The following is a 14,822-nucleotide window of genomic DNA, read 5'->3' on the forward strand; positions in this document are numbered from 1 at the left end:
ATCACCGTAATTATTTCCATTTTTCTTTCCTTTTAGAACTCTTTTCAAGATAGTAATATATATCAAGAACGAAAATACTACATTTATTGTAGAAGAAGCTGCGCTATATTAAAACCTATAGAATTTGCTTCCAAAGTGGAGACACAAAATCTTCTGAAGTTACAGGTATAAAAATAATAACAGACAGATACGGTTTTTCATCAGCATTATTGCCTCCATTCGTAAAGGGAAAAGGAGCTGTCTGGAAACAAGCGGCAACTGAAGAATGATTTTCACACCCATTTTTATAACAACTGCAGTCGTTTCAGTTCTTCCACGTTAATATTTCTTAGCAATTACGCTTCCGGGAAAATAATTTTTCTAAATAAAACATAAGCGTGATCGAAGGCAACGGCATTTTTTGTTTAAGTAGAAAACAGATAAAAGGCGTTCTGCATTAATAACTTTTAGGTCGTTTGTCCACAGAAAATTAATTTTTAACACCAGATGTCGTCCCGATTCTCGCTCATATTAAAAAAAAGATTTTGCCACCAAATGTTATTGTCATATATTACTTTTGAAGAAATAATATAGCATATGTATAAAATATATGGCAACACCTTATCCTAAACTGGGAATTTTGTGATTTTATTGCTGAATATTGTATGGCGCAAGTGCGAAGATGTTTAATAATAAAAGTCAAAAAGACGGAAAAAAAAAAAAAAAAAAAAAAGTCAACAGCAACCACTCCAAGAGCAGATTGGTAAGCTGCATGCTCAGCGACAGCATAAAAGCCTTAACAAACCTTTTGGTACAACATTAACATCTGAATCCTTTCAATTCTCCCCTCCCCAAATATCGTTCAATATATATTGAAAAACACTTGTCCCCTTGGGTTTTTAATGTGCAAATGTTTTAGTATGTACGACAATCCACCATACGAAATCGAAAAACCGAAAGTAACAAACGCAAATGTAACACAAGGAAAGTCACTTTTATACATTTTTTGACAGTACAAGAGTATTTTTCATTCATAACTAAGAAAAAGATGGAAAGTCAGCGTTTACTGCATTAAACAAATTTGCAGAAGACTCGATACTGTTCTATGCTCATTGGCTGATACACATGGGTAATGAAAACAAAAGGCCAATGATTTCAAAACGCCAGAGATAGAATTTTTTGGGTGAAAGTAACGAAATATTTAGCTGAATTAATAAAAATCAAGTTGGGTGCAGTTTGTTGCAAATTGAAATGACGAGAGTGCGATCAAAAATTGGTATTTTCCCACCTAAACGCCTTTTGAAAAAACACATAAGAAGTCTAGAAGTTGCTCTGAAGTTTGAAATTTTCCTTTTCATTTGACGTTTTTATACAAGCAAGCTGGTACAAACTGTCTAACACATAACATTATGCGCACAACAAGATAATTCAAATTATCGCTGACTGTATTTCTCAGATGAAAAGCACCTAAAAGTAAACTAATGAAAAAGTTTTCCATTAAAATTTCTAAACAAAATTTAATTAAGGGCAACTGCTAGAAAATATTGGCTATAAAGGTACAAATGTTTCCTTACGTTGCCTTTACTAACTTAATTACTGTTAACAAAATTAAAAGAAAAAGAATATTTCTAGTCACACATATAAATTTTCAAGGCACACACTTTCTTTATAAAAATATTTCCATTACACAAGAAACCTCAAGCAAATAATTTATTATATTTTAATAATTAAAAGCTTTCAAGGACAAGGTACTTTTTAGAATGGGTACTGAATAAACAAAAATTCTGTTACACTCTCATTAAACATGATTTAAAATTAGAAACTGCCCAACTTTAGCACTAATTAAAGAAACTAAAAATATCAGTCTTGTTTAGTAACATGAAATATATATCCACTTGCATCTAAAACAATTATCAAAGCAATTACAGATAAATTAAAAATTTTAGTAAAAACCTGCAATAATAATAAAATGCAATAATTGCTAAAAAGTAATAAGCATAACATTGAATATGAAAAGACTATGTAAATAAAAACACATACAATAAATAATTTCTTTTTCATACATAACAGTTCTGGCAATCAAATGAGAATATAGCACAAACAAGTATTTAGACAGGCAAAGAAATTTTCTAGTATTAAACCTATGCAAAGTGCTATTAACTCATAGGGAAGAAAAGAAAGTTTATACAAATAAAATTCATAAACTGAAAACTCCTTAATACAAGCCATGTTAGAAAGAAAAGAAAAATCATTAACAATGTACACTTAAAGTAAAAACTCTTAATAAAAGACAATATATTATGTTTAGAGAAATGACATTACATTTATTATTTTGCAGTTTTAATTCATCCACATTATAAACCTTCCCTTTTTCCAATTAAGCGGCAAATACCATTAGTTTTCCCATATACTATATCAGAATTTTATTGTACAGCATTTTAAAACATTCATCAACAAGTTACTTCAAAAACAAGCTGTCTTTTACAGAATACGATACACATATAAGAAAACTACTAAAACTAAAATTACATGTGACATCAACACATATGTCAATATAAGTTTTAAATCCGTTATTAATCATTTAAATCAAACTGCTCATCTATTTTTTTAAAAGATATACCACATTAATCCACACACATCTCCCCCTTTTCTGCCAATTTTATTGCTTAAAAATTGGAAGTGGAATAATAGGCAATATATACTATATCTTCAGAGATGGCTTAAATTAGCATTTTTCAAACTTTTTTCCATTTATATGAGTTAGAATGTTTTGTGGACCACTTTACTTCTCTCCTGTTCAAAAGCAACTTTTTTAGCATGAATTACACCAATATACTTACAGTTTAAAAACACGACTAATTAAACTTTTTTTAAATTTATATTGATGTAGCTAATAGAAGAAATTTATATTTGTTTTTAATAACTGAAGACTGTTAGAGTTTGGGTAAACATTATATTTTTAAATAAAAATTAAATAAATGTTGGTAGTCTCATTAATGCAATGGATGAGCCTACTGATTTTTTCTGACTGATTAGTTGTTCTGCATTTAGATGCATACTCGTAAAAAAATAACACAATCGTACTATTTTAAATACCCCTTTTGTTGCTAAATTTATGAGTTGGAAGTCAATAGGTAAGGTATGGTCTTAATAGAAAACGAGATAGACGACTGCTATAGGTAATGTCCAAATTTCGACATTTTTAGCTATAAACACTGTTAATTTTTTTTTTTTTTTTTTCCTTTTATGGAAATCTAAGAGGACCACAAGGGCAAGATTTGAAGACCATAGTGATGAGAAACACTGGCTTGAAAGATAAACACAGCACATTAAAAAGCTCATAAAGATGCACTAATACTATTACATTATGAATTTCAAAGGATGTATAAATTTCCTATTGGGCATACATATATTTTACACTTACCATAAATCAGAAGTTTCTAAATCATATGCTGAAAACAACTGGGGGGATGTGTGAGTAAATATGGTATCATAGAACTTTCTTATATGACTTACAACACCCCCAAAAACAATAAATAAATAAAATGATAAAACATGTAAATTTACACAAAAGATTCATAAAATAATTGAAATCTGCTAGAAAACAGATTGCATTTCCATAAACATCAATATCTACAATTTTAAATAATTTGCAGTTCAATATTTCTAGTACGGCTGATATAAAACTATAAGAAAATAAATATATATTTTTTTGGCTGCCAATGAAAAGCTTTCATAAAACTTTTATTACTTTTTCATTATTCAAATTTAAAAAAAATATCATTCTTCTCTTTCAAAAGTAGTTAATACTGATTTTGGTGCCTATGCACATAATTCTGAAAAAATGTACTTTTTTATGAATAAAATTCTACCTAACTATTCCTATTTAAACTATTACTAAAAAGAAATCCTATAAAAACTAATACATGAAATAATTACTTGATAGTTAAATTGAAAACTGTTTAGTTTAATAAAATAATTGATATAAAATGAACAGCAATTTTGAAATAATCAAATTTTATAATAATCTATATATTATATAGGAATAATTTATCTCATAAAAATGACAAAATAACAATTAAAGAGCACTATTAACAAATAAAAGCATGTACAGGAACTTCCGTTTTAATTTTATCAAGTCTTGAAATTAGTTACTTTTTGATTTGAAAACATTTCATTCCTCTCTCTGGCAAAAGTGAACAGGCAATTTTTATCAGAACTTTTCAATTTAGTTTCTTAAAATACATTCTACATTTGGAACAGGTCAATCTTAGTGCATTAAAGCAAACTGTGAGTACCATTGTCTAAAGGTCTTGTATCTCTTTCAATTTACCATTACCCATGATTTTTGGTCAGGATATAACATGGATATATTTTTTACATGCATGACAAAAATAAATATTCAACGTTTAAAAAAATCAAAGCCAAATGGTGTAACACTTTTATCTAGCCTCCACTAAAGATTCATTAAATACTAAGAATCCACTAAAGATTCAAAATGAAGTTATCCATTAACCACATAAAATTTGTATGGTTGTTAACAGCATTTTTTTAAGAAAATACAAAACTTTTAAGCTACCAATTTAATGATATGTCTAAAACGGAAATGTTGAGCTGTTTAATAAAAACATATGTTAATCTGATTAGTTTCATAAAAATGGCAGAACATACTAATATACTAAGAATTTTATGATGAAGAATATATATATATATATATTGCCTCATTCTTATTAATAATAAAACTATTAATTTTAGAAAACAAACAAATCCTTGGCCTAGTTCTTCAATAACGCTTACAAAGAATTACCAGAATGCTTGAAAAGACAACAGTTTATCAGTGCTAACAGACATATGAAACAGCATTCTGCTTTAATGTATATGGAGAAAAAGTACTTAACATACACATTCTTGTACAATTTTGGAAAAGAACTTCCCATGAAGAATATTTTTTATGACACTAAAATTATATTACTAACGATCTGCCCATGCATATTGCAAACTGCATCATTAAACATAGGAATTGCTGGCAGATGCTTGAAAATTCATTTGAAAGTTAATAAATAAAAAGCACTAACCAAATTAAGTAAATTATATTTAAAAATGAGCACTTTTCTGACCCCCCCCAAAAAATAAGATATATATATTAGACTTAAAGGTCTCAAATATCAAAAAACAAAAGAAAAAAAATTCTGAAAGCTGTATAAAATAAAAAATGCATAGTAAAAATTTTAAATCTTAAAAATGCCCAATATTTGCATCTGGAGGGATTTTAGTTAATTTTCTCTATCTATATTTTTTACATTAATATTTTACAATCTCAAGTAAAATATCCTTTTTTTTTTTTTTTCTAATTTGAATATAACACTCACATAAAGTACAAAATATCAAAAACAATGTAATAAAGCTTTAAAATACAATTTATAAATAAACAATTCACAATAACAAATTAATAACAAATACAGATGCCAAAGATTCTGGAAGCATTTAAAAACAACATCTCTGTAATGGTTAAATAAACAAAGCATATATTTTTATGAATAAAAAGTAATTTCATATTATTAACATGACCTATTAAATTCCATTAATTATGAAATGAAGAATATTTACAGTATCTCTAAATATTTACATGTACATTTAAAAAGTATATGAATCATATATATAACTGGTAATCATGTAGTATGCAATTTACTGCTTTTGGTTGGTTAATTCTCAGACCAAAAGGCAATAGATCGCATACTACATGATTATTATATAATTTATCACAATTTTTTTTTATTTTTAATGAATAGATAAAATGCACAATCTCTCTCACTCCCTTAAAATTATAGATATACATTTTCCTGATTAAAGTGTTTCAGTATTATTGAACTGATTAAGATAGTATTGCTCATAAATATATAATTTTTATTTGTATACTAGTCATTAAGGGAACAAACTGAACTATGAAATTATTTGATTCCAACCACTGCTTAGAATGGTATTGCCATTTTCCACGATCATGTGTTAGCTCCAATTCACATATACTCACTATCTTGTTATGTAAAATACTTTGCATTTATTTACTTAAGACATTATTTTATGAACTGCAGATTACTAAAGTAAATACACAAATAAATATATGAAATAAAGATTTTTATAGCAAATATACAAATAAAATATAAAAAACAGTACAACTGTTAGAACAATTTTATAAGTAGCTCTGCAAGATGCTGAATGTAAGTTTAATGCTAAACAAAAAGGGGGGAAAAATGCAGTACTTCATACTTTACAATGTACGCAACAGTATTTTCCCCCTCCCTTTTGATGAGAAGTAACTCCGAACAATAAATAAAAAAATTTCAGAAATTTCCCAATACAAATTTTATAGTTTTAAAAGTGAACAAGGTTATAACAGAAGGCTTTATAAATGCACAAACTGAAAACAAAATTTAGATTTCTTTTATCAAAAATAACACGATACATGTATACAACTTAAATGAAATTACAAATGCATGAAAACATATAACAAATGTCTATTACTTAAAAGGAATGTTTAGTTTAATCTTAAAAATCAAATCTCAGAAATAAATAAAATATTGAACTAAAGTTTTTAATTATTATTTTGTTAATTATACAACTGATATAGATTTTCTAAGCTATATCAAAACAGCAAGCAACTTAGAAACTTAAAAACATTTATGTTAATGTAAACATTTATGTTAAATTAACATTAACATTTATGTTAATGTTTTGTAACATTTATGTTAATGTTTAACTTTATGTCTTAAACATTTATGTTAATGTTTTAAAAAAAAATGGGAAAAAAAAAAAAAAAATTCACAGCCAAATTTTTTTAAATACACTCATTTTTTGAAGTAAGAAAAAAGTATGCAAATTGTGTTTCTAACAAAGGGAGTACTAAATGGTTTTGAAAACACACTATTCAAGAATTCTTATGTTACATAAAAAACCTCAACATCACACCTAGATTAATACAATGGAAGACCATATTCAGGTTCTTTTCTAATTTGAGTAAGGTAAAGACAAGTAATAATACAAGCCTCACAATCATTATAATTTGCTTATGAGATGAAAATGCAAGAAAATCTTAATTGCATTCATAAGAAAATATTGCACACAAATTTGATTAACTTTCACTACTAAGTTTCATCTCCAAGTAAATGTATGTTACAAAAGGAAAAGTATGTACAAAATGTACAGCACACTAGACAAGTAACACCTTCAATATAAGAATACATTACAATACCTATTTTCAAGTTTCAGTTTTTTAGATTGCAGAGAAAAATTTATTTTGCATACAATTTTACTAAAACTTACACATTTATAAATAAGGGGAATTAAATCCAAGTCTTATATAAATATTTTATTGATGAAAGAAGATGTACATAAAAGACACTAAATAGCATTTATTACAGTACATTTACTATTAATTTATTGTAGTTATATTTACAAGTAATTCAGAAAATCCATAATAAACTACTGAAAGAAATGTTGCACTGCTTAAAAGAATTTTAATCAGTAATTAGCAACAGGAATGCTTCACTGTAGAGAATTTAACTAGGAATTCAGTGTTTAGTATTCCCCTTTACTAGCACACTTACAGTCATTTTTAATATGAATAATGTCATTCCCAGTATAGCCATTAATACTGCTTGTTACAAAAAATGACAATTGTGCATTGAATGAAAAATTATTCAGATTAAAATTTATTCCTTGAAAATATTTTTTAAAATTTCCATAACAATCAACAACAATTTAGCCAGTTTTAAGCTAAAAATTTTGAGTTAATACCTAAGGAATTTTTGGCACAATATATGTAGTAATACTTTTCATAAATATCTTTGATAATTTTGACAGTGAATTCACATATAATACTTTTCATAATGAGAAATACATATAAAAAAGTTATTTTGTATTAGTACAAATTGCAGCAACATTAAATAGAGTATGACTTTTAAGAAAAACTAATAGTAATTGGCAAAGTTATATAAAATTTTACACATAAATCTTTTTGAAGAGGAATATGCTTTTAAAAAGACATTGTTTAAGATAGACATGAAAGTAAACCTTAGATGAGTTCAACGGTTTTGCCATTATTACAAACAGATTTCATTAGATTTATAGCTGTAATAATTTGAAATTATTTCAATTATGTCAAAAACAGAAATTATGTTGAATAATCTTGTAAGGCCACTGCCCTGTAGATTACATGTAATAAATTTTGCACTCTTTTGGAAAATAATGCCTTAATGCTATGCCCTTATGTTTGGGTATGACCCTATATATAAATATGAAAAGGCAGCTTACTAAAGTTAATAAAGATATACAAATATGAAAAGGCAGCTTACTAAAGTTAATAAAGATATGTCATGTATTATAAAAGCAACACTAAAATTGAAGAAGTTGTTCCCCAGCTAATAGTTATATTAAACACTATTATATTTCTTGGCAAAGAAAATTTATATACAATGGAAAAATACACATTTAAGATGGAATTCATTACATTCTCACTTAATAAAGAACTGAAACTCAAAAAGACTGTAAAGCATAATTTCTATTTCAAACATAATTTTTATGCATCACACATATTTCAGAAATTAATTAAAATACAGCTCTTTTTGGTAAGAAAGAACACAGCATTTTTCAGAATACTTAGAAATCTGTTAATGAAGAAGCAAAGAATGGTAAATATTAAATTTTTAGAAGTCACAAACCTAGTTTCATTTCACAACCATTATTTCAACCATAAAAGTCATTTTTATAGGTAAAGCTTTGTGTTGATTAAAAAATTTCAGAGAAATTAAAGCTACATATACAGATTGAACTAAAACAGTCATACACAGTATAGAAAAACAGTTGACTAAAATATAAAACAAAAACATTAGCAGTAAAAATTTCTTGTTTATATATATGCCTATGTGATAACAATGTAAAAGCATTTTATCTATGAAAACATGATGCAAACAGCAAAACGCCATTTGAGATTTGAAGAAGAAAACATTACACTAGCAAAAATTTACATCAAACACTTCTATATAATTTTAAAAGATTTTTTAACACAGTTTTATGAAGATTCAACCTTCAAAACCAAATAATTAACAAATAAAGCAATTTAATTCCCCTTACACATTCTAAGATGAATATTTTTCTTCAAAAACTTACAAAAACTGCTAAAATTACAATTTTTAACATCTACATTTTTTTAAATTAATTAAGACTTTTAATTCATGGCCCAGCTATTAATGTAGTAAGGGTAAAAAATACATTCTAAAAATTTAGATTCTCAACTAATTCTTACAAAAATTCAGAACCTGAATATTTTGAAAAGTGTATATTTTTACTATTCAATCGCATGTTAAAATAGCACACACAGCATGTAATCTATTATGCATTTTAGAATTGATATACTTGAATTCTGTAATAAAATACTCTTTTATGACATTTCAAAAGAGCAAAATTATAACTATTACTCAACATTTATGGCATATTAAATGAAGGAGTAATAAAATTAATATATAAGCCTATAATACATATTATACTGAATTACAACCTCTCTGATGCTATCAATAATGAATTATAATTACATAAGAGGCTACCTGAATTAATTATAATTATTAAGTTTACTTCTAACATGCATAAACAATTTATGCTGCAGATGTACAGTCATATTTTTAATAACATATATTTAAAGGAAATAACTGCATATATTAACTAATAAATAAGGACTTATGGAACACTATCGGTGGGCCTACTTTGCATAACTATGATTCTCAGTATAATGAAATGAATTAAAATGAGTAAACAAAATGTGAAAGAAAAGTATGAAACTTTTAAGTAGAATGCTGGGTAACAATTTAACAATATTTCCTCTTTTAACAAACATAACAAATTTTGGTCCAAAATAAGATTTTTAAAAGAAGGGTTGCTTTCTCATAGTTTTAAGCACACAGTCACATATATAATATGATTAGGCAATAAAAAATATTTTGAAAGACGCAACTTGATGCATGAGCATGTAACACCAATAAAAGCTAGCAGCTTATGCCTAATGTGATTACTGGCAGCTGAAAAGGAATTTCGTCCACTTGTAACATGAATATTAATCAGTTTCTCCTAAAGCAGAGTTTCTTCAATTGCTTTCACATTACTTAACTATCTGTTTTATAAGACAGAACTTTTATGACATTCCAAATTGCATTTTATCATAACAGACCAGCAAAGACGACCTGTGAATTCAAAACTTTTGGTGTCGATAAATATTCAAGTAATTAAATTTTACATATACTCAGTCATTGATTTGACATAAAAAAATCAAACTGACACATGCTACCGATAATAACTGAAAGCAACTCTACTTCACAAATCAACTCAAATATACCACAGTTTGTGAAAAAAAAAAAAAAAGATTATTAGTAGGAAGTTTTTCATTTTACAACATACGTAACACATCAAATATTTAATACATTTTCACTGTACATAACTTCTAAAACATCAAATATTACAAAAGAAATCTACATTTTATGATCTTAAACTCCTTGTATATATTATATAACACAAGTAAAATATTATTCAAAAAAGTAAATTTTCATTTTTTATATGTTCTTGCAATACTGTTTAATAGAAGGACTCATGGAGTTAGCACCCAAGTTGCTGGAGCCCACTGGGGCTCATTTTCCACTTTTTTAACAACTGTTAGTAGTTCTTTGAATGATTTATTTATGTCCTCATTAACTATTGTACTATTAAATCTATGACCATACACCCTCTCTATGTTCCAGCTGTTATCTATTATATCTTGTAATTCTCGATCCTAAAAAATAAAGTAATATATATTAAAAAAATTAGCAACATATATTAAATTTGAGAATATATATATTTTTTGTATTTTAAAATAGCTCACGAATATATATTTAAAAAATTTCTTCAGAATCTTCATATTAAATTATGACAACTTTTTCATAAATAGAATTTAAGGTCATTTCAGGAATTTGATAGGACTTGCACAATTTGCCATTATTTAATAGCACTACTTCATTCATATCAATCATTCAATGACGCCTATGAAAAGTAACAGCTATTTAATGCTGCATATTCTTATTTTTCTTCCTGCCATCATACTTACAGAATAAACAAATCTAACTAGGCATGAAAATGCTCCAAACAACTGGAAATAGGACCTGCTGATGAAACAATTATTCACAGTTTGCAACTGATACTCTAAATCACAAAGTGCATTATACTATGCTAGGTTATGAACATGGTGCATAACAAATAGAAAAGAAATGGGCCAATGCAAAATTTAAAACTAAGCAAAAAAGCAACCTCAGCTTGGCATGCATTTGAATACAATTCTACTGCTTTCAAAGAATGACAGACATAGGTTCCGTTTCTTTCGAACCATCCCCCCCCAAAAAAAACAACTCATTTATTTATCATGGACTTGAATAAAACCTCATTAATTGCAAGGCTGATCAGACACAGTCTCTCTTCTCCAGCCATCCCAATTTTTTATTTCCAAAACATAACAACAAAAGGCCCAGTACAAGGTAGTCATGTGATTTCTATTGGAGCAGCTGATCAACCTGTGAGAAAGAGGAATTTCCTATCATGAAATCACAGCTCATATGATGCATAATGCCTCATCACCTATGTATATGTGAAAGTAGTGAGCTTAACAGACACAGACCAGTCATAAACCTCTACTGGATCATGAAACATTACATGAAGACAGTGAATTATTTTTATATGTTAGATAAGTGCTCAGTGATGATTACAAGATGTACACAAACATCGTTTATTCTTCATTGCTAATCTACTATTCTACATTACAGTTATGATTAAATAATAATAATAATAGATACAGTTACATATATAACATCTCCCTTTTTTAACAGAAATAATAATAAAAATAAAATTATACATATACTTTTAAAGAATGAGGTTTTTTAACAGTCCCACCAGATCAAGTAACGTAGTTATGTCCATTTGAAAAATTTGGTGATACAATACCTCTTTCAGTATTTGGTAGTAGAACACTTCTGTTAGGTTTTGAAGAACTTACAGGTACATCTAAATTTGAAGCACTCCTGTTATTCTCAGGTTCATCTATAACTTCATTTTCATAGTTGTTTTATATTGCAAACTCTTTTTTATTAGTTCCTTTAAGTACGTCTCTTCTGTTCCTTTCTACAATTGTTCCATCTGTTCTTATAATCCTTCCTGTATGAATGTGGTCTTTCTGCTTCTTCTATAATTTTCCCACTTTCATTTAGTTTCTTCCCTTTTTTTTTTTTTATGTACACATGATCTCCTACCTTTAGTGGTTTAAATGGTCTTGCATTCCTATCATAATAGCTTTTTTGTAAAGTTTGTCTCTTCAGTAAATGTTGTTTACGGTCTTCATATTGTTTAGTTTGGATGAAATTAATTCTTTTTTTATAGGCATTGTTGACGACAGAGGCACCATCTGTGAAAAATATGTACTATTTGTGTTCTAAAACAATGACGCTGATGTTTGTTTATAGCACCATCTTGTGGCCACTTGTTTTGAGTTTGGGCGAGTTCTGAGACACCGCCGAGAGAAGTGAACTAATTATGCGGCTTTTAGAGTAATTAATAAATTTCATATACAATCCATTTTTGAGTTATTAATTATAAAATAATTATTAATTTTAAAATAAATAATTATTTTTAATTATTATCTTGTGTAAAGCGACTTATTTAATTATGAGTATAATTGAGCTATTGTGTGCCCATTGTTGGTCCTTACCCAGCCGGAGTTATACCGGTAGTGAAAACGTGTGTACCAAATTGTGTAGAATGTGTCAAATTCGAAAGACAAGCGTTATGGAAGAAAACTTGTGGATTACTCTTAAATAGAAGGTATGACGTGGCCTTAAATGTAATAATTGTAGTTGTAAAAGTAGTTTCAAAATGTTTAAAAGTAAAAAAAAAAAAAAGGGAGATGATGATTATCAGCATATTGCTGTAGAGCTGCATTTAGACATTTCAGAAGTGAAAATTATATTTAATTTAACTGATATAATAAAAAACAGTGAGAGGTCTATAAGAAGGATCCTGTATTAGTTGAAGGTATAGCTAATAATATTATGGACGAAAGGAAAAGTGACAAGAGCCGATTGCTCGAACTTGAGAAATTGAAAACGGAACGAGCAAAAACAGAACTAGAACTCGCGAAGTTGCGAGCAGAATCAAAAAGTGAAAACATATATTTAAACATAGAATATAAGAAAAGGGAAAATGTAGAATCTCTTGACTCTCTTATTAAAAGTATACACCCATTAACAACTAAAATTCTAATTAGACCAGAAGGTTGGGGTTATTACTTTTCATCTTTAGAAAGGGCATTCATTTCTAAATGTGTTCCAGAGAAATTTAAATCGGAAATTCTTCTAAATTTGTTGGGAGAAAAATCCACAAATGTTATTACATACATTAAAGACGATGAATTAGGAGATTATTCAAAGGTTAAAGAAATTAATTATTATTCAAAGGCTAAGAGAATTCAAACCATCCCTCCAAATTTGTTTAGAAAATTTTAGGACGACACAACGAATGAAACTTATGTGCAGTTTGCTTCTAGATTAACTACGAGTTGGGATTATTATTTGAAACTGAAAAAGGTAAATGACTTTGAAACTTTAAAACAATTAATGGTTTCTGATAAAATATGTCAAACACTTGATACAGAGGTTATGTGTTTTATAAATGTAAGGCAAGGAAATTCTTGGTTTAAACCTGTAAAATTGGCAAAGGAGATAGATTTATATTATACATCAAAGGGAAAACCTGTAGTGGATAATTCTAGGTTGAGTAATAAAAGCAGTTATCCTAAAAATATGTCAAAGGTTTTTCTAACTGATGTAAAAAATTCAAAATGTATTTTATGATGCAATGAAATTCATCTTTTGTACAAATGCCCTGTTTATAAAAACATAACAGTTAGCAATAGAGTTGGGCTAGTGAAATCAAAACATCTATGTTTCAACTGTTTAGGAAATTATAATGGGATTGATTGCAGCAATAAACTCTCTTGCAGCATTTGTAAAAAGAAACATCACGTGACTCTTCATTTCCCTCCCAAACAAAAAATAAACAAAGACATAGTTGCACAGGTGGCGAGTTATGAAAATAAAAATACTCATTCGAATTTGGACGCTTCAGCTCCATCATTTGAACCTCTGCAAGCTAAAACAATAGGATTTAAAAGAATAAGAGCAGAGCCAAGTGTAAGAGATTTCTTGACATCCAAAGAGATAGCATGGATATTCATACCTGAGCATTCCCCATGGTGGGGAGTGTTCTGCGAGCGTCTAATGAGAATAATCAAGGAACCTCTGAAGAAAATTTTAGGAAGAGCATTACTGACTTTCGAAGAGCTCTCTACAATATTAACCGAACTCGAGTGTGTGCATAATAATAGACCTTTAACATACAAGAGCAACGAGCTGGGTTAACCTCGCCCGCTCACAACTTCACAATTTTTATTGCCAGAAAGGACGTGATACATTTAACTTTCCCGAGCACTTCTTGGAAATTTTTAACAAGGTGTCCGACAAAGAGGACTTAACTAGGAGGAAGCTTTACCAATCTAGGCTCTTAAAATTAACACGGATCAAGTGGAAAGAGCAACATTTACACCATCTTAGAAATGCACATAACTTTGTTAATCCTAAAACTGAGCGGAACCTTAAGACTGGAGAGGTTGTGTTGGTAGAAGGACCAAAACAATCCAAACTACTTTGGGACATGGGTGTAATTGAAAACGTAATTATAGGAAGAGATGCACATGTTCGAGTGTGCCTCTTTCGCACGCCCAAAGG

The 14,822-nt window shown here is 28.1% G+C and overlaps 1 protein-coding gene across 3 annotated transcripts in view; it reads right to left on the bottom strand.

Moving 5' to 3' along the window:
* Nucleotides 1-1,676: 1,676 nt before the first annotated feature.
* Nucleotides 1,677-14,822, bottom strand: part of LOC118195737 (MAGUK p55 subfamily member 7-like) — a 106,383-nt gene continuing 93,237 nt past the window's right edge. For all 3 annotated transcript variants that reach the window (XM_085814070.1, XM_085814071.1, XM_035367060.2), the window contains one exon: nucleotides 1,677-10,789. In XM_085814070.1, the coding sequence (XP_085670196.1) occupies nucleotides 10,607-10,789 (183 nt within the window). In that variant the 3' untranslated portion in view covers nucleotides 1,677-10,606. The remainder of the gene's footprint in view (nucleotides 10,790-14,822) is intronic.

The sequence above is a fragment of the Stegodyphus dumicola genome, chromosome 3 (genome assembly GCF_044657685.1).
Source record: "Stegodyphus dumicola isolate Sdum_Otavi_A_Nest chromosome 3, ASM4465768v1".
Lineage (NCBI taxonomy): Eukaryota > Metazoa > Arthropoda > Arachnida > Araneae > Eresidae > Stegodyphus > Stegodyphus dumicola.